The sequence below is a fragment of the Periophthalmus magnuspinnatus genome, chromosome 20, assembly GCF_009829125.3.
Source record: "Periophthalmus magnuspinnatus isolate fPerMag1 chromosome 20, fPerMag1.2.pri, whole genome shotgun sequence".
In the NCBI taxonomy this organism is placed as follows: Eukaryota; Metazoa; Chordata; class Actinopteri; order Gobiiformes; family Gobiidae; genus Periophthalmus; species Periophthalmus magnuspinnatus.
Window position 1 is genome coordinate 18,161,976 of NC_047145.1, and position 21,879 is coordinate 18,183,854.

General features: G+C 41.3%; 1 protein-coding gene across 1 annotated transcript in view; it reads left to right on the forward strand.

The window, feature by feature from the left end:
- sema5a (sema domain, seven thrombospondin repeats (type 1 and type 1-like), transmembrane domain (TM) and short cytoplasmic domain, (semaphorin) 5A) overlaps positions 1-21,879 on the forward strand; it is a 234,231-nt gene that overhangs the window by 162,375 nt on the left and 49,977 nt on the right. Inside the window, exon 16 of the mRNA XM_033985975.2 lies at positions 16,620-16,845. Coding sequence (XP_033841866.1) covers positions 16,620-16,845 — 226 coding nt within the window. The remainder of the gene's footprint in view (positions 1-16,619; positions 16,846-21,879) is intronic.

Consider the following 21,879-nt stretch of genomic DNA (forward strand, 5'->3'; position numbering starts at 1 on the left):
GCTTCAGCCTGAGCTGAACAAAACGGATTCTCAAGGGCTTGTGAATTCAAAAATCGCGAGAGTTCATCTTCCTGGATGAACTGGGACATTTCCAATATTACTAAACTACCCTCCCTATACATCCTCCTTTGTAGTAAAGAATATGAATTAATAAATAGTGCTAAATCTGTAATAATATAGTGTAAAGCATGTTTCATTATTTCATAAAAGCAAAGTACTCAAATGGAACCTAAAACATGGATCCCATTGCCCTATAAACATTATCACCAGTTTCCCACTCACTGGTATTAAACCCCACAATGAATTATGCATGTGTTATTAGTATACAATGTATATTCATTTCTAAACACAGTTTATATCTCCTACAAGACTGAGGAGTTGACCCATGAGTGAGGCGACGATGAGCGAGCAACATTAAACGGGACATTTAGCTAAAGGAGCACATCCCGCAGCCTGTGTAATGGCCCGTAGTGAAGCTAAATAGCACGCTAGCACACACTCACCTTATACAGAGCATCTTATAATTGCCAGGGACACATTAGTTTGTTCAGGAAAGAAATACAAAAGAAAAATGTACCTCCTGTTAAAGATGCACCGTGTAATTTTTCTGGTGGAGGGCCTGTCGTCATCTTGTCTCCATGTAGATGTTATTCCTTTGTCTGTAATGATCCACTGTGTGGCATTAAACGTATTTATTTCCATTCAGTCGCCACGAGGCTAAAAGTTACAAGTTAGATTTGTGGAGAACAATAAGTGTTTTCCATGGTATTTTCGATCAACACAAACACCTGAAATTGAATAAATGCAATATTGAATTGACTGGAAGTTTAAAGAAGACCTATTATTGGCTATAATCTATCATAATCTAAAATCTACCTATAATCTAACATAACTTAATAAAAGAAACAAGTCCACTGACTGTTAGAAAACTGCAGTGCCCAGCTGATTTTTTTTTTCATTCGTACCAAAATGACTTTGCAGCGTTGCCAAATCCTACACGTATCACCAATTAAGAAAATAAAATTGGAAAACAAAGTACGTACGTCACAGAGGGCATGTATCGGTGGTGGTGAAAACGGGGATTGATTGGCAACATCACGTCTCAAAAAGCGACTAACGATTTCTCAAACACGCACGAATCACTCCAAAAACAACATCGGGTGAGTATATGTCGAGAGGAAACTGCGATTTGAGCCGATTTTGCCTAATGGGTCCGCTTTAATCCAATACTGTGCAATAATCCAGCAATAACATCTCCATGGAGACAAACCGGTGGCCTACACTTCAGCAGAAAAGTTCCATAGTGCACATAAACAGTGATTTAGCAGATGCAGTATATCGAGGTGGACTTATATCTTTTATTTGATTGTACTGTGCGCTGCTGTTGTCAGTGTCAGTGTGCTGGGGAGCTCTGTTTTGCCTTGTGAAGTGAAAGTGACTGGGACCACAGGGGACCCTCGGCAGATTATGAAGAACTCCGCTGACAGTTTTTGTATCAAGTGTTATAGACGTGTGGTAAATTAGAGACGACACATTTGTTTGAACAGGAACCGCAAACCGTAAGCGTACGTCAGCGTCGGGTTTTGAAATATTGGAGTGAATCTTTTTTTTTTTTTTGGCTAATGTTGTGTGTGCTTGTTATGAAATTATCACAAGTTTAATTAAGTTGAAGGACACTTTGTTTTTTGTGTTTTTTAATTGAAGTGAAATTGGATTACCATGAAAATAAGATGATATATTAAAGTTTTACACATTTTAATGCTTCACTTTGCCTGTCTGATTTGCGATTAAGTGTTTAGCAGAAACAGTTAAAGGTGTAATATTTGGAAGCGACTGTTTTAAATGTTATGTTACGGGTACGAACTATAACCTACCTAGATCTTTATTTAAATTTTTGTAAACGGTAATGGCACAACACAATATTGATCTAAAACAGCTTAATGGAAGTGGGTCAATTGACTTCGTGTTCTAAGCAGCGGAGGTTATTGGCCCCTGCTGCTTCATTTCACATAACAATCAGCAGATTAGCATTTTTGTGTTTTATTTTTTAAAAAGAAACACAAGGCAAAAGAAAAATGAAATCCTGTCAACTGGACAAAAGTTTTTAGAGTAAAAATCCAAGCGTCTTCTTCAGTTCTGGTCAGATTGCTGCTGGACACTGCCTTATATCTGTCTGAAATGAGGAGCTAACTACACAGAAACTAACACATTTATTTGTAAACAGTTTCTATAAGCTAAGTCTAATGAGCTACATTAAGTGTGAACTGTGCCTGAGTCATATTTTGCATCATAATTCAGTCGTCTAATGGGTGCTTTCACATCTATTAGCACACTCGCTATCACTGTTGCTTTCCTTGTTTTGATTTAGGTCTGAGGATGGAGTTATAAATAGGTGATAAATTATGTCTAAATCCCTTGTTTCTGTTCAAACATGGATTGTGTTCCCTAACAAAAACAGCCTCTTTAACTCCTCTCTCAAACCATTTCTTTTCTTTGGCCAAGATATTGTACCTTACTGATAAAAGGAGTGGCTAGTTGCTTTGAGATGGAGATGCACAGCAGATTGGGGTCCTGAGCTGCTCTCACGATGGTTTTGCTGCATTCTGTTATGGAGCGGCTGTTTTGTTTTTGTTTTTGGAGTAGACCACATTTCTGTTATGGCCCAGCTTATCTACCACAACAAAAGAAGGTAGCAGACACAACTGTAAAGGTTTAATCTCTCTGGTGAAGCGTTTATTCAATAATTTACAATAAATACGTGCAAATTGTGCTAAAGAGCTAAAGTTCTGATGGTGTGGCCAGGTGGAGTCGAGCCCGAGGAGCAGCGACAGGACGTAAGAGGCGTGTTCCTTTCGCAGGTGGGCAAATGCGCTGGGTCCTAGTGCATCCGGGTCACCTCCAAAAACAGACACAATTGTTATTAATAAAAACACAGCACAACACGGTCTGTGACAGTGGAGAAACGCCCTCGCTCTAAGACATAATTCAATTTTTCTTTTGCTGCGAATCATATCTGGACGACTAAGAGATTATGCAGACACCATTAAACAAGATTAAAAACTCATAAAAGTAGGTTTAGGCTAAAATGTCTCCTTGAACATCTTTGTTGCTCAAAAAATAACAATCCCGAAGTACCGCAAAGTGAACCTAAATTTTTAGATGTACAAATGATTCAAAGTTATAAGGCGCACAGCTCTTGATATGATTATTGATGTGTCTAATTGCCGCAGACAGGCCCTTCTCTTGCTCGGCTCATTAGCTTGGCTCGCTCTCCTCCGGCTCTGCTCCTGAAGCACTTTGTCCTGGGCGTTTGTTTTGCGTCGCCTCCCTGTCGTCTCCACTCGCTGACATGGACTTAATTAGGTCTGTGGGTGCCACCAGACATCCCCATAATTGCATGCATACTTCACAGACACCTTAGCTTTTTCTCTATCGCTCGGACAGCTTGACTACCTTGTATTAATGCCGCATATTTACGCAGATCAAAGAAACAGTTGCAGGTATTAAAGGCTTCCGTAGCGGTTGAAGACGTTGGTGCTCCAGGCTCTCGGAGTTATATTTCCAGAATGGTCAGTGATGCAATTGTGCGTTTTGGAGTTGTAATTATAAAACATGGCCTAAAAGTGTTGGTTTATGTCCCATCTGCTGTGCTTCTCCAGTTTGGACAGACCTGCGTAATTAAACAGAAGATTACAAAGTCTTTTTTTCCTTGGATTACTGTGGTAGTCATTTTTATTCTGATCCTGTAGCGCTATCAGCTAACCCCAGACAGAAGTGTGAGTGAAAGAACAAGTGATCGTTTAGCTTGCTGTTTGGCTCAGTGTAGTTATCCCTGAATGGGCTCAGTTTGGGATTTTTACTAATTCTTTACCATTGCAGTACTTTATATTACTATCAGCTAAGTGCAGACAGAAGGAGAGTGGAAGTGAGAGTTTAAGAGTGCCGTTGGGCTCGGTGTGAATGTGCCCAACGGACGGACAAATTCTTTCACCTTATACCTTCTATTTATGTCAGTGATTCAATAGATATTCCTTTACTGCTCGTATCTCATTGTCAAATAGAGCCCGTACTTTGAGGGAGGTCTGACTTTAGTTCAAATTCAAAATCCATACATGTATTTCAAGATTGAGCACCAGTCTGAAAGCTTATTGTAGTTTTTGATACTTAGAAATAGGCTTGATATCAATTTTGACACCACAGTGATAGTTAAAAATGCTTTTTTTAGATGATAAATGTAGCTTTTAACATTAAATTATCATTGCCGTGTGGGATTACACTAGGTCTAATAAAGTTTAAAGCAGACCTGTTCTTGCCAAATCAACTTTTCACAGCTTTTAATCATGTTATAGCTCTATAAGTTGTTTTTGAAGTGATTCGTGCATGTTTTGAGCACTCTTTAATAGTTTATTTTCAAGCCATATTGCCGATCAATCTGTTTTCACTACCACGGCATACGCCCACTGTGACGTACTTACTTTGTTGTTCAGTTTTATTTTCTTAATTGGTGATATATGCAGGATTCGTCAGCGTTGCATAGTTATTTTACAAATGAAAAATAAAATTAAAGATCCTTTACTGGCTATTGTGATCTGCAGCTATCTCCATGACATAGATTTCCAGGGCGTCTTGTTGTGAAGACGTCCACAGCGATGTCAGCTCCCATTGGGCACCAGAGTTTTCAAACACAGAAGTCAGCGAGTGTGTTTCTTTAATTAACTCTTTAAGGACTGAGCACATTATAGACCATTACAGCAAGCCTAGACTTTTTTTTTCTTTTTTTAGCCATAAAAATCATGTTAAAGGAAGTATCAGCATGTACTTTTGCCTTTTTTCACACAACTACCTCTATTTTACATATCCATCCTTATTTGTCCTTTGGCGCAAGAATTCCAGTGAGACCTGCGCTCTGATTGGTCGTCTTCGAGGGACAACGTAAGCACATTACCGTAATGACAGTAACATATTTAAAGAGCCCCGTGCCTCTGCTTTGAGACGCCATTTGAATTTGCAGAGTTACGGTAATGGAAAGTCCGCAACCGAGAGATTATCGGCGGCGATAGCATCTGACACTAGAGGGTTAAGCCATTTTAGAACAATATTGCAATTTAAAATGTGCAACTTATAACATAATGATCCACAAGTGTCATAGATTGTAACTATAGAGCAAACACGAACACAATAGGTCTGATTTATGATCATTTCAAAACTGCTTATGTGATTTATATAATGATCTAGTTTCAATATTAGTGCAATAACTGGTAATAATGATCTGATTTTGACTGCTTTTCACGCTCATTGTGTACACATAGATGAATAGACGACTATAGATTGTGTCGCTCAGTGGATTTGTCTGTTTTGTTGTCATGGTATTGTATCTTATATATTTTAAACTGCATAAATCAAATATACTGTAGCTCAAAGGCCAAACAAAACACTTTATTTACTATAGCGAATCTAATACATTTGAGAATCCAAAAGACACTGTTCTCGCTGCGCTCCTTTCTACTATCCCAGGCCCCCCGCCGTGCCGCACATACTGTTTATACTTTACACACATATTTACTTTGTGTTGTTTACCTGTCAGCATTCAGACGCACCTGTGCTCAGCTCTAGCAATCTGTCACATATTAGACAGCGGTGAGCAAAACAGCTGCTTGGTTTTAACAGGAAATTTCTGCAAAACACTTGAAAGTTTCGTCTGATAAAAGCACACTTGTGGTCAAAAGTCAAGTAAGCCACAGAGCAAATCAAATGTGTTGTTTTTCTCCCCTCTGTTTCTTTATTGATCCTTGAGGCTACATGTTCTGTGATAGAGGCTTCACCGCAGGGCGACGGTGGGGCAGAGGCAGGTACGGGGGTGACTCAGGTGAACGGTGGCTCTAAACACAGTCGGCAGCCATGTTGGATTGAAAAAGCAACGGGCTGGATTAGAAGAACAAGCTGATTCCCAGATACAGCAGTGAAAACAGCCTTCAGCGTCACCCATTAACTGATCTGCTGATCCGAAAGGTTACAGTCTTTAAGCGGTTCTTTTAGCTGAGTTTGCACAACAAGCCTTTTCTCCAAGTTAAAATCGGTATCTTCTTGTTTTCTGAAATACACACATAAATCTTTAATTGAAAAGTTTGATTCAGACTCAGGATCTCATCAATACACAAGTTCATGCTCAAGTTGTGCTCCAGCTGTTCTTGGTTCCTGAAAGTGTCAGTCTGGTCCTGAGAGCTGCTGATCTCACACCATTTCGTCAAATACTTCAATGTAAATATTTTAACGTAATCCAATATTTGTTTTAAAAATAAACAGATCTTAAGTCACTCAACTTCAGCTGAGACAGATCAATACATGAAATATTCAGCATTAATGTTATAATCTATTTTTTATAAACTCATTATTGCATTGCATTATTCATTCACTCAGCACTCTGGAAGTGAGTGAGTGAGATACACCAGTCCAGCCACATGGGGCTAACAGAAAGATCACGGCCTCTCTGACCGCCAACACGTATTCATACATTTATTTATACTAGATTCAGGGAAGTGTCTTGCCCAAGGACACAGAGGCAGTTTGAATGGGCTACAGCAGGATTCAGACTTTACAGTGACAGTGTGACCTCTCTGCCTCCTGACATTCTGAGGTCTTCTGCTCACCCAGTGGAACAACTACACATTTCAGCCTGTAAAATAAAGTTTAATGGAGTTTTTTACTATCTCACAGGTCTTCTCTTTGGCCTTTCCTACTTCATTCACATAAGTACATTAAATATATCTGAGGATCTTATAGGTCTCTTCATTTGACTGGAGTTTAAAGTCAAATATATGGACAGAGGTGAGTCCTCACGGCGCCGTCTACTTTAATGACACTGAGAGCAGTTCACCAATGAAATGAACATGTGCTGTTTGCACAGTCCTGTATGGAGCGTGTGCTGCTGTGTTACCAGGAGATCTGCTCCGACACGCCGCCTCATTATCAAGTCAGACAGAAAAGTCTGAGCTTTGGACCAAATGTGCCGTTATCTCTGCAGCCTGGGTCATACAAGAGCATGGGTCAGACACATTTAGTAAAGACCCTTATATATTCAGCTATATACATGATGTTACTAATCCAGGTTACAGTAAAAATCTGCCTGTATATCCAACACTACCATTGTGTACTTTTTTACTTACTTTATTGTTTCATATTATAATGACCATTTGAACACATGCAATATAAATGAGCAACAAAACTTTTCTTTCCCCAAACTTGCCATTTAGTCATGTTCTGCAGTATCTCTGACATTAGATTTATCTGTATATTGTTCTTCGATGAACTCTGTGTTGTGGTGCTCTAGACTCCAGTGTAACACACTGCTCATCATTGTTTATTCTTACCTTAGTCCCTTCACTTGTGCAGTAAGTGAACCTTGACCAAGAACTTTACAATTACAAATAATAAAATTGTACTCCTCAGAGTAGTTTTCAGATCCCATACATTTTACTCCTACTTGAGTAACAAAGTTTACAATGTAATAGTACTCTTACTTGAGTTACTGTGAGTAATTCTACAAAGCTTTATGTTCGGCCCATCAGATCAGAGCTGCAAGATTTTGGAAAAACAAATAAAATAGAATGGCAAGTCTTGACAGCTGTTATAGATTTGTGATAAATAAAGACATGTTCCAGTCTCTACACAGTTTTGTACATATTCTCTAATTTACATGTATTAAACGAGGCTTCTTCTAATATTCATGTTTGTATTTTGAAATGAGGGTGTGTCTAAACTGAATCATTTGCTTAATGACACGAACACAGATATATTAGCACATTAGACAGTCTGTAAAAATCCCATATTCCCCTGCTGTTTCCAACCTTAAATCTTTACAAAGTACTTCAGACTCAAGTACAAGTGTCAGGACTGGCTCACTTAAACAGATTGAGCTCTGCCGGTGCAATAAGTCACATAATCAGTGTAATGATGGCAGGAGACTGGGAAGCACGACTCTGTATTATTCCCCTCTCACCGATGGCCAGAGCTTGAGTAGTGCTTTGAAAACTGCTTATATTCCACACATGGGAGTTAAGTTGTACAATATAGTCCATTTTGACATCCAGGGAGCATTCAGACTTCCTCTAGTAAAAGCAGGTAAGAGACAGATTTTCACAGTCCAGAAAACGTACACAGACTTGGCTATTTTTATGTACTTTCCCATCTAAACTTGTATTTCCTCAGAGCGTAGCACCTAGAAAATACAGGCCGGGTCTGTCGATGTGGTCTGAGTACGATGGAATTTGAACCATGCAGAAACGTATAAACATGTTTTCTTGCAGCAAACCGGGTCATACAGGGATGTGCCAGTGTCCAGGCTGCAGCTACACGAGTACAAGATACTACTTTAGACCTCTACACGTGTTTTTACTTCCAGACTGCTACTGCTGCGTCTCCTTAGAGTTATACCTATTGGACATTTCTATATTTCTACATTTCTACACCTCGATGGGTTAAAATAGCAGTTACCTTAGAAGTTAATATGCGATAATAATGGCAGTAGTGAAAGCGGGACAAGCACCAGTTGACATATGGCAGTAGTAATCGCAGTAATAGTGCTAGGCCCTACGGTAGAAGTAGTAGAAATATGAGAAGTATTAATTGTAGCCGTGAACTTTTTTTAGTAATATCCCTCACTAATGCATCATTTTGGAGCTCAGTTTTTATCGTGGGGACTTTTTCTTTGCGATAATGGGGAGATTTTGGCCGTTTTTATGTAATAATGTAAGATTTGAGCTTTAGAGAGTAGAATAAATAACGTCTGTGGCTTATTATCGGTTCATTTTGCCGTTTATCTGTTGCAGCTTGGGCTTTTTTAATGAGACTGGCAATTTTTAAATGGGTTCACTGGGATTATCCTGCTTTGTGTCACTGGTTTAAAGTAGTTTCAATATAATCGTTTGTCATTATATTTGTCTGTGTTAATATATCGTGGTCCAAAATGTATCGTGACAGGCCGATGTGATACCTGTGCATTTATTAAGGGAAAAGGCTGCGGTGGGTTCTGGCAAAAATAGACTCCCAATGAAATTAATCCAGAGCGTCAGACACCTGCACCAGCACCACCTCCGCCAGCATCACCTCTGCCAGCACCACCAGCTCCTCTTGCGAGTTTCAATTATAATTAGATAATTATGCGGCTGCTGGACCGCTGATCCTGGGATAAGACTTTCATACACTTGCATTTTCATAATCTCTGGATGAACTCAATGTGAAGTGCCTTGCCCAATGACACAACAACACTATAAATTGGTTGACGTTGAAATAAAACCAGCACCTTTGGATTAGTATGTGAACATGTAGCAGCACTAGTAGTAGTAGTAGTAGTAGTGGTAGTAATAGTTTCGATAGGATGGTGGTTGCAGTAGTTCTGTAATAATTTCCTTTGAATAACACAGAACTTATACTCGAGTAAAGCTGAAGTAACCTTAGCATGATCTTTGTGCTACATGTTCACTACATCTCTGCTCCTGTCCCCTCCCTCTACATGCGTAAAAAGGTGTAAAAATCCCATCTCTCTCTGTTTATTTGTGTGGAGAGCTTGTCCAAATCACTGAACTAATTGAATCCAATTTGGTGTTGCGCGAGGCTCCGGTCACGTTCGGCTGCATTTTGCCGTGTGTTCACTTTCTGCTCATTTCTTCACAATAGAGACGTGGGTTTGTGGATGTGTGTCTGACACATCACAATGCTTATTAGCTGGAAATAATCACATTAGCACACTTTAATTGGAACCACTGACTGTTGAATTGACTCCAACCTAATATTTTATTTACACGTCCATCTTGTCACTCCATTTGTATGTACAGTATGTGTTTTTTCTTTCTTTTCTCGGGACAGAGGTGCAGTGTTTAACAACCTCAGGTCTATTGAATCTATTATTTAGAACGTGTCATAAAAATTACTTCTTCTGCAGAAGCCAAGCCTGTTTTTGTTTTTCAGCCAGTGGTTTGGGTACAGGCCTTTTGTTTTAGTATAAATGTTCTTGTTGTAGTGAGTGCCAAACAGACCATTGCATCCTGTACTCACACACCTTTGTAAATATATAATGTGAATGCTGAGGTGAGATGTAAGACTAGCTTCTGGGTTAAGCAAAGGTCTGGCTCGGCTCTGTATGACACACCAGTCAAAGCAATGGGATAACTATGGGCCTTTGGGGGTTACTCTGCAGATAGTTATTGACTCTGTGCACAGTGGTAAGCCAGCGAGCTCACTGAGTAATAAAACATAAAATAAACAACCTATTAACCCTCTAATTAATAAAAATAAAGACTACCCAATTGTTTTTAAACATTGAATACTTCAGAAAACTTCAAAATTAGCATTAGCATTGGCATTTACACCCAAACATTTCTCTTTTCCAAACAGAGAAGTATTTATTTCATTTGTGTACTTTTTAACATGCACACAGCTCTCTGTCCACTGCCTCATCTTTAAATATTTATTCATTTTAGCATGACTCTGCACAAACCTCATACAGATCAAATTAGACAGGAAGTAGTGACGCTGATAGTGAGTTTGCCAGGCGCTGTTGCCGCAGAGCCAGTTGCTTACGAAGAGAATCAACAATTTACGTCAAATTTACATACTAATTCCCATACATTGTCAAATAGGCTTTTTGCACTCACTTTGCAGAGAAGTGTGGAGTGTTTGGCCCAGTGACACAGCAACACACACCTTCACTAGAATCATTTGGATAAGTTCAGCGCTGGAATTGACACTTCATGACATCACAAGGTGGAACAGAGGATTTTAAGCCTTGGAGATAGATAAACTGATAATAAAAGGTGACTCAAACATGTGCAAATGAAACAAAACACAACTCCAGGTCTGTTTTTGAGGCAGTAACAGCATTATAACATGACTGAAAGCTCACACGAGTCAGTTTTGCGTAATATAAGACCTTTAATAACACGCACAAGCTCAGTATATTGTAGAATGGGAGACTTCGCTGTAAAATGAGAAGATCCCGTGTGTTTGTGTAACTCAAAGCACCTGAAGTCTGGCTATAACCCTTTTATTAAACACATCAGGAGCTTGTTCAGGCAGGACCCTCTCTCAAACTTTGTACAGACCCAAACGCATGACCCATCAATCACACAAAATGAAGCAGCGAGGGTTTACTGAGACTGCCACTACTGCTACTACGACTACTACTAATACTGCTTCTACTACTACTACTACTACAACAGAGTGTTCAGTGTTTTTGGACAGGCAAAGTGAAAGTTTACACCTCTTATGGGAGACCTAAAAAACAAACTTAATAATTCATAAATGACCTTTAAATAATTAAATGGTGTCAAAACAGTATGAAGTTGTAAAAATACCAATTTACGGCGTCATTGGAAAAGCTATTTTAAATCCCCAAGAGTATTTTTTGTCACCGTGTTGATATGCCCATTTTAATCTGAAGGGGCGGCCATTTTGAAAGTCCATGGCATTCAGCCCAACAGCTTTTCCCTGGTGTTGAGTGAGCGTGACAACTTAACAGGTGTCTGCGGAGGGTTAACATTAAAACATTATTATTATTATCTCCTTAGCACCAATCCAGACAGTCCAGGCTGAAACGCGAGCCACAACATATTAAATATTTACTATCTTTGTCCACCGTCTACAACTCAACAACAAACACTGGTGGATGCTAGTACTCTTCCCTTTAACCTCAATGCTTTTGTGAAGAAGACAGGAGTAGTTCGGTTCAGGTACTGCATATTTTTCAGATTAATTTTCGCAAACTGATTTACTTAAAGGTGAACTATGTAACTTTTCTGGCTAGTCAAGTTTTTTGTTTTGTTTTTTTTTTTTTTGCTTTACGCCTATTTATTCTACTTTCTACGCTTTATTCACACACACAGACGGCATCAAAAACATGAAGTAAAATATATGGAATTATGTAACAAATTTAAAAAAAGTTAAACTCTGATAATTTTAATAACTCTTAATATATTGTTTTAGATTTTATATTCATATCCTCAAAGTAGTCACCCTTCGCTTTGTCAAAAAATATTTAGAGCTAGTTTGCTTTTTTCTTTACTACACAATTCCATATATCCCACTTCATAGAAAATGTAGAAAATAGTAAAAATAAAAAAAAAAATTTAAACTGTGTCCAAAGAGAGATGGTGTGTCCAAACTTTTGGCTGGTAGTGTACATTATCTTACATTTACTCAAACTGAGGTGTTTTTATAGATAATATATTATGGCCACCAGTTTGTCACCATGGAGATAAGTTTGTAACTCTACTGAATATTGTTCAACAAAGAAAAGGTGGCTACTTTGAGGATTTCAATATAAAATACAAAAAAAGAATAGTAGTTATTTGCCTTTTTTATCCATCCATCTATCTTCTTCCTCTTATCCGGAACCGGGTCGCGGGGGCAGCAGTCTAAGCAGGGACTCCCAGACTTCCCACACCCCAGACATGTCCTCCAGCTCCTCCAGTGGGACCCCCAGGCCAGCTGAGAGACATAGTCCCTCCAGCGTGTCCTGAGTCTCCCCCGGAGCCTCCTTCCAGTGGGACATGCCTGGAACACCTCCCTATGGAGACGTCCAGAGGAGCCACCTCAGCTGCTCCTCTCGACGTGGAGAAGCAACGGCTCTACTCCGAGCTCCTCCTGTGTGACCGAGCTCCTCACTCTATCTTTAAGGGAGCGCTCAGCCACCCTACAGAGGAAACCCATTTTGGCCACTTGTATCCGCGATCTTGTCGTTTTAGTCATTACCCAGAGCTCATGACCACAGCTGAGGGTACGAACATAGATTGACCGGTAAATCGAGAGCTTCGCAACAACAGACGATACAGTGACCACATCACTGCAGACGCTCCCTTTTTTATTTACTACATAATTACGTATATTTTACTTCATATTTTTGATGCCATCTGAGTGTATCTAAAATGTAGAAAGTCATAAAAATTGATCGAGAGGGTGTTTCCAAACTTTTGCCTGGTACTGCATGTAATCTTTCATTGACTCAGTTTGACGTATTTTTATAGCTAATATGTATTACTTCCACCAGCTTGTCACCATGGAGATAAGCTTGTCATGCCAGTAGTGCCACACTGTCGAAATCTCAAATTCTGTTCAGGAAGTTAGAGACTCAGCCGTTATGTGCATATTTTACATCGATAGAGGAATCACAAAAGAATAGAACATTTTATCAGCTGGACGATTTATAATAGAGCGAAACCCAAAGAGAACAACGCAAACTCCCCCCAAAAACATCCCCAGATTGTTCGAAACTTGAACCCAGAACGTTCTTGCTGGTTTAAATAACACCATCCATAACACCAACTTCCCCCTCATGCTTTTACGATATTTTTACATTCTATATTTTTGGCTAGCCGCTCTGATTAAAATGGCTGCGCAGGCCGGCATACATTGGCGCAGTGCTGTTAAATATTAATGTCCTCAGATGATTACGGCGCTGGATGGGGAGAGGCAGGAAGTGGTCGGGGGCTGACAGTTCCATTCATCACACTGGCCTAACAGAATCTAAATCCTCCCTGTGTACTTAACCTTATACCCAGAGACGACACAAGGAGCAATGCAACCGGGGACACAAAGGAGAGAGAGACTGACATCAAGCCAGAAATAAAAGATACAGAGATAGATGGAGAGAGAGGGAGCATGGAGGAGGTGAAAAATGGCTGTGTACTGTATAATGTATAGTGCTCCCAGACTGACCCGCCAAGATGTGTGCGTTGACAGGCTGACGGATGTGCCGAAAAGAACTCTTATCTTATTTTGTCAAGGTCTGGCTCTCACTCAAAGCCCCATTCAGCATAAATAAACAAGTAGTGGCAGAAAATGGCAGCCCGCGCACCTCCTTCTCCCTATATCATTTACTCTCAAGTCTAGATTCCTCGCACAAAAAAGCACCAGGATGCCTAATACGCCGCTATTATGGGCTTCAATTGTGTCGTGAAATACGTTGGCTTTTGAAAATACGCTCCAAGAAGAGGATTTCAAGGTTCTCCGCTGGCGCTTTTAACATTTTATAAAGAATTTCACCAAATAAAAGTGTAACAATGTGGGAAATAGAGTAGTGAAAAAGAAAGAAACGCAAGAAAACATCTTCTCATTTGCTCATTGAAGGTGCACTGTGTAACTTTTTGCGTGCAAGGTGCGCTACTTGTTAGTCTAAGCTACCAGGTTGACTTACAAGGCAGATCTGTGGAGAGGCGACCCCAATCACTGTAAGAATATATGTTTATTAAGGTATTTTTCAAACCAACACGCAATGCAATATCGATACGTTGAATGCCATACTTTGGAACATTCTACGCAAAACGGTGACATCTCCATGGACACGTGGACTCATAAACTCCCATCAGAAAAGTTTCCACATTTACGTTTGCCATTGTGAACTGTAAAAAAGAGTATTTATCCGTAACGGCCATGTTTGTAATGTTTAAAATGTTCAACTTTTGCCACTGCAGCAGATAATCCCATTGATTCCTTGATTAGCCCGTCTTTCCTTATTTTTATTCCTAACTTCCTGACACCAGAAATGCTTGCTAACTTTCCAACTGGCTGCCTTCTTGGTCCCTGGCCTTTACTCAATCTTTACCCCCACAAATCCATCCTTCCTGCTCTCGATTGTAAATTAAACTGGATCAATGACCTTTTCCAGCTGGCTTGCTTGCCTTGTACTGCATCGTGCCAGTGGTCTTATCCTTATGCATGCCGCTGAGTGCTTTTCACAACAAACCAATAAAAGAGTTTGGACCGATGTTTACGAAGACAAGAGACACTGCATTTGGTAACATTAAACAGTCCATAGTGGGATGAAGATGCATGCAAACGCACACAGTGATGAAAGCTTTGTAGAGACTGTTTATTCCCCCATAAAGTAGCAGTTTAATTTCGTAATAGTCGCTGCTGGGAATTTTAAAAGCCATTGTTGCGTTTATTACCACGCCTGGAAATAAGCCTCCCTGTCTGAGCCGAGGTGTTTAATACTAACTTTAATGATTGATCTGCTCCCACTAGACGGAGGAAATCACCTGCCGCCGAATCTGCAGCCGAAAAAAACACAGTAGCAGAAGTTATAGCGGAAGACACGCGCGAGTATCAGTGTCTCTATGTCATCTGCTGTCAGCGTGTAACTGGTCCAATGAGCTGCTCTGATTCAAAGCGCCCGAGGTGCAAAATCACTTCAAAACATTCCTCTGGCGTCTTAAGGATTAATTTGTTTTCATTTTAACTCAGGAAAGATTTTTTAAAGCACTTGGAGTAAACAAAATAGTAACCCATATACTTGAAGGTTTGTTCTATCCATAGGCTGTATATATAAATGGACATAGCTAACCTGCTAGCCACTGCATTCCAGATAGGAAGTGAGCATCGACTCTGGCTCCAATTCACTTTCTATTGAAAAACTGTGGTTCGTTTCTCTGTAACTGCTGCTGTCAGGCTCATCATTTGGTCTTAAAATACCCGCTCTACGTGATCCTGGTATTTTTATTTAACATCAGACAAATCAGGCGCCTTCTTACCCCGAAGTTCTTCTCACTAGCGTTAGCAACAGGTTTGATTGACAGCGTTGCTAAGTGCCTACTCCCTGCTAAACCAGTGGTACGGGCGGGAAGGGGCATTGCCTTCAACATCCTCGCTCCAGATTGGCTCTTTGGTTGTCTATGGAAGTCCAAATATGGATCTCAACTCTAAGTTTGTCTTTATAACTGCAAGTCTCGATGAGCTTCATTTGACTGGAGCCGAACGCTATGGATGACATCACACTCGCTTAGTCCACTTCTTTACACAGTCTGTGGTTCTATCCTTGCTCTGACTAATGCACACTGTCATTGTGTTCTTGGACAACCTTGCTAGAGTAATTGAGTTGGAGTGAGTGTGTGATTGGTGGTGGTCGGACAGGCCGTTGGGGCAGATTGGCAGTGTCTGTCTGTTAGCCCTAGGGCAGTTGTGGCCATAAAGGTTAAAGTGTGGGGGTGAATGAGTAATATAAAGTCATGAATAAGTATTGTACTTCACAGGAGGTACCTTTAAACATACTTTATAAAGCCAATTATAGCAGTAGCAGCAGTAATTATGGCATTGAGTTTTATCTCCTGTGTTATAACTGGACCTGAGCAAGTTAAGTTCTGTTTAAAATGTTCCGTGTACATCTCTGACATGTTACTGCCATATGAACCATGTCACACTCTGAGGACTACAGGGACAGGCCTCCTGCTGCTGCCCAGAGTCAGGACTAAACATGGGGAGTCAGCATTTCAGTTTTATGCAGCAAAAACCTGGAACAGTCTTCCTGAAGATGAGACAGACCTCTACTTTGACAATGTTTAAATCCAGGCTCAAAACAGTTCTGTTTAGCCGTGCATATGACTGAAAGGTTTTCATTCCGCACTCTTCTTTTAAATGTTTATTTTATGATGATTATTCGTGTTTTGATTTGTTTTGTATTGTGATTTTAATGTCTTTCTTATTCCGTAAAGCACTTTGAATTACATCCCAATCGCCTTAGACAACCAAACAACAACATCAGTTTGAAGCAGTTGCTCTAAATCATCCTCGTTTTACTTGTGTCGTTTTCCATCACCGACACCTATTTGAACACACCGTGCGTTTCATTGCAGGAGTACCAGTCGTGCAACACCGTCCCGTGCCCCGAGCTGAAGAAAACCACCCCTTGGACGCCGTGGACCCCCGTGAACATCTCGGACAACGGGGGCCATTACGAGCAGCGCTTCAGGTACACGTGTAAGGCTCGCATCCCCGACCCCGGCCTGCTGGAGGTGGGACGCCAGAGGATCGAGATGAGGTACTGCTCCAGCGACGGCTCCACGGGCTGCTCCACAGACGGTGAGTAGATAAATAAATAAATAAAAGTTCCTCGTCTCTGCAGGGCTTGTTACGTGCCGCCGCCAGCCATTCTGTCTCGCTGTGTGGCTCTCATTATTTCCAACGCCTCCGCTTGTTCTAAGGGAGTTAAAGCAACACTGTGGAGTATTTTCATCTGATTTTTGATACTTTCTGTCAAACTCTGTCTTCTGTAGTTGTAGCTGTACTTTTTTTTTTATTTAGCTGCACTTTCTTGGTTTGGATGTCAGTTCATTTCGTCCACAGTGGCTTAAGGTAGCGTGGTCCTATTAAAACTGTAATATTGCCCGTTCAGTTCCAGCTCGGACCAGTGTGGAGTTGTTGTTTCCTTGAGCAAGACACGTCGCACACACTGCCTATGTATGGATGTGGTGTAACTGGTTGGTAGTGGTTTGAAAAAAAGTTCTTTATACTAACCAATTCATCATTATGCTTTTTAAATTGATGCAGAAAAAGAAAAGCTACTTACTTTGTTACTGTAAAGGAAATTCAAATGTTGTGAGATTAACTAAAGTTTATTTGGTTTGGTCGTCAAAGACAGTGTTGGAAAACTTTTCATGTAAACCCTTTTGTTCCCTTTTGATTGCTAATCCTGTCAAGATATGAGCACATATATTACTGTTGATAATGTATGTGCTGATAGATGCAATCAAACCAAACAGTTGGCTTTGAGATCTCTCTCCTTGTATCGTTTTGACTCCACATGTTACATCCTGAGGTGATCCAGCTCACGAAGCCTCCAGGAGCTCGTCTCACCACACCTCAGTAGGAGCATCATATCCTTACTTGGAAATGTTTGTTCTCTGGTTCATCTCAAACTATATGAACCTGGTGATTTCCATGATTCGGGGTCTGACATTAGGAGGAGATGCTGTCAGACCTATTTCTTGCAAGAAATAAACTCTTTGTCTTTACTTCAACGTTCATCAGAGCCTGTAAAAGGAGTCTTATTTCTACAACAGTTACCATATGGAGTAATACATGCAGACTTCAGGCTCTACGTCACACCTTTAGATTCACTTTTTCACTCTTTCAGCTCTTTGTTGCATAACAGGTGATGAATTTAAAAACCATCACTGTCCACTCTCTAAAAAAAAGTAGGTTGGTCATCAGTGTCTGTCAGAAAAGAACATCACTGTATAAAACGTATTTATAAAAGACTAAGACAATCGACTTGCCTGAATATCTCACATGCTCATTGAACTTTGAGACGGGAACTTTTAATACAAGATTTCATGATTGTATAAGTCTAAAAACTGGCCGCGCTAGAACCGAAATGGGACAAAAAGCCTTTGGGTATTTTGCTTCCCAGAAATGGAATATATTTCAAGGACATAGGCAAAACAGGATACTTGGGTGCCGCAAATGCACTTTAATAATGTGGTGATAAACATTTATACTCACACCTGCTCCTGTTTTTAAATGGGTTTATGTAGTTTTGTTTGGATTTTTCTGGATTTTAAACTGGGCGCACATGAAAAAGAGTCTTGAGTTCTCATTGGGCCCTCTCTGTATAAATAAAATATGTTTTTTGTGGCAACTTGTTTGTCAAAATTATACTTGTGCAATCATCTCAACAGGACCACCTCTTAATTGTCATGCTAAAGTTTTCCCCCTTGGTTTTGTTATCAGATTATGTGTCAGACGTGTTAAAGTTTCAATCCTCAAAGCTGATCCTGAGTTTTGCACCTCACAAACACTTTAATTTTAGATGTTGTGGTGTTCTTCCCCAGTGTCTCGGGTCGGGGCTGTTAGCTGTACAGAGCCACACCCCTCGCGGTTAAGACGCCACATATGCTTCTACAAACAAGTGCTAATCGACAACAGTAGTGGGAGGCTCTGGGAGGTTCTGACACAACTAAAGTCACGTCCAACCCCATTGCCAAGAGCTGCAATGTGGCGTAGAAGGGAAATTTATACAGGAGGAAATTGGGTGTTACATGATTTCTCAGAACTTATGGAAGAAGCGTTATACCACCTGAAAACGGTTAAGATTATGTTTGGATCTGATATATCGCTGTGATGTAATGATTGGCATTTAAACTGGGGTTGCTATAAATTCATTTAAGGGCAGAAGTAACTCAGTTTGTAGAGTGTTTGTCCATCGATGAGATAGTTGGAGGTTCGAATCTCGCTCTCGACATAAACATCATCGGTTGAGCGGTCAGATCCACAGATCCACAGGTTGGCGGTGCGATTCCAGTTCCCTCAGAAGCACACTGTTGCTTTGTCCTTGGGCAAGACACTTAATCCACCTCGCCCCCCAGTGTCTTTGTGCACTGGTGTATGAATGTGTGTGTGAATGGTTCGTTGTTCCTTGATGTAAAACGCTTTGAGTGTCTTAAAGGTGGAAAAATGTGACTAGTTACCATTGCATATAAACTTTCATTTAAAAGAAACATGAAATCCCTTTTTGCATTTTTTTTCTCCTCCCAGTTTCAGTCGTTTGTCTTGTTTGTAAATGTACTTGTTTGGATTATTTTTACAAACTGTCATTAATTTACTATATTTTAATTAGTGTTAATTTTGCCGAAGAAATAACTAATTTAAAGTTATCATAATTAGTTAAACTATGATTACAATTCTAAGCATTTTTGTTGACTTAAACTATGACTAAAAGCTCAACTACGGCTCTGATTTTCTTTCTTATTTTTCTTGAATATTAAAAACAAACTTTCATAAAAGAATTCAAGAGCTCCAAACCAGAACATGAACAAACTTAATATCCATAGTTTAAATACTTGTATATGATGCATCTGACTAAAGGTACTATGGATACTACTATGGAACTAAGGGTACTATGGAATACTATCTTAGCTTTGCGTTTTTGTTGACTAAAATTTAAAATAATTTTAAAGAAAAGTCTTATGAATGTCTTGTGAAAATGAGCGCTGGTGTTAATTGCGAGTGCAGAGAAAGTGTAGTTAAAAGTTGACTGCCTCACAGGGCCACTTGTCCTTTTGCTTCTGTGTGCAGCTGTAGGTGGTCCCCCCCTCCTTCTCTCTCCCTCCCGCCCTCCTTCTCTCTCTCATTCTCTGTCCTTCTCCCTCCCTCCTTCTCTCACTCCCTTAACCTTAACTCTTCCCTCCCTCCTACTCTCTCCCTCTCCTCCCCTGTCTTTCTCTTTCCATCCCTTAACACTAACTAACTTTCTCCCTCCTCCCCTTTTTTCCTCCCTCCTCTCCCCTCTCCTTTCCTCTCTTTTTCTCTTTCCCTTTCTCTCTCCCTCCCTTAACTTTAACCTTCTCCCTCTTGCGCCATCCCTCCCCCTCCCTCTTTCTCACCGCCTCTGCCCCTTCCTCTCTACCTCCCCCCTCCCTTCTCCCTCTCTTTCACTCACTCTGCCTCCCTCTCTGCCTTTCTCTCCCTGTCCTCCTCTCCTTTTCTCTCTCACTCTCTCTATTTCTTTCTCCCTCCCTCCTTTCTCCCTCTCTCTCTCCCTCCTTCCTTCTCTTCTTCCCTTAAACTGCCCTTCCCTCTCATTTTCTTTCCCCCTCCCTCTTCTCTCCATGTCTGCCCTTTCCTTTCTACTTCTCTGCCTTTCTCTGTCCCTCCCTTCTCCCTCCCTCTTTCCATCCCCCTGTCTATCCCTCTCTCTCTTCTCTCTCCCTCCCTCTTTTTCTCCCTCCCTTAAACTGTCCCTCCCTACCTCCTTTCATTTCTTTCTTTCTCTCTGTCTCCCCCGCTCTGTCCCTCTCTCCCTTCTCCCTCTTTCCCTCCCCCTCTTTATCTCTCTCTCTTCTCTCTCACTCCCTCCCTTCGCCCTTCTCCATTCCTCTGTCCCGCCGTCTGTCTCTCTCTCTCTCTCTCTCCCTTCTCCCCCTCTGTAACCCTCTCTCTTCTCTCTCTCTCTCTTGCTCCCTCCCCTCTCCCCCTCTCTGTCCCTCTCTCTTCTCTCTCTCACTCCCTCAAGCTCTTCTCCCTCACTGTCCTTCTGCCCCTTCTCTCTCTTGCTCCCTCCCCTCCCCTTCCCTCTCTGTCCCTCCCTCTCCCCCTCTCTCTGTCCCTCTCTCTTCTCTCTCTCTCACTCCCTCCATCTCTTCTCCCTCACTGTCCTTCTGTCCCTTCTCTCCCTCTCTCTCCCTCCCTTCTCCCTGTCTCCATCTCTCCCTCCCTTCTTCCTCTCTCTGTCCCTCTCTCCCTCCCCTCTCCCCCTCTGTATCCCTCTCTCTTCTCTTTCTTGCTCCCTCCCCTCTACTTCCCTCTCTGTCCCTCCCTCTCCCCCTCTCTGTCCCTCCCTCCCCTCTCTCTTCTCTCTCTCTCACTCCCTCCATCTCTTCTCCCTCACTGTCCTTCTGTCCCTTCTCTCTCTTGCTCCCTCCCTTCTCTGTCCCTCTCTCTTCTCTCTCTCACTCCCTCCATCTCTTCTCCTTCACTGTCCTTCCATCCCTTCTCTCCCTCTCTCTCCCTCCCTTCTCCCTGTCTCCATCTCTCCCTCCCTTCTTCCTCTCTCTGTCCCTCTCTCCCTCCCCTCTCCCCCTCTGTATCCCTCTCTCTTCTCTCTCTTGCTCCCTCCCCTCTACTTCCCTCTCTGTCCCTCCCTCTCCCCCTCTCTGTCCCTCCCTCCCCTCTCTCTTCTCTCTCTCTCACTCCCTCCATCTCTTCTCCCTCACTGTCCTTCCGTCCCTTCTCCATCCCTCTGTCCGTCCCTCTCTCCTCTCGTCTAATCCCTGCAGAGTGAGTCTTAATGTGCTCTTTCACATGGGTTTTGATCTCCCTCCTCATCTCTTGATTATGACTGTCTTTGCCTCATCAGAACACGCTGTCCTCATAGTCGGGCTGGCAGCAGCAAAATGTTCTTGAAGGGTCTTTAAACGATCGCCATGGCAGCGTGGGTAAGGCCTAAGTGGGATTCAGCGACTTAAGAGGAGTGACATGCACACATCCTGAGATATTAGGGAACAAAGACTTTGTGAAGGTTTAATAGGGCTGCCTTGTTTCTGATTAGAGCCAGAGAAGGAGAGGAATAGCAGTGTTTCATTAAAGGTTGTCAGTAGAGTCTGACACCACATTAGC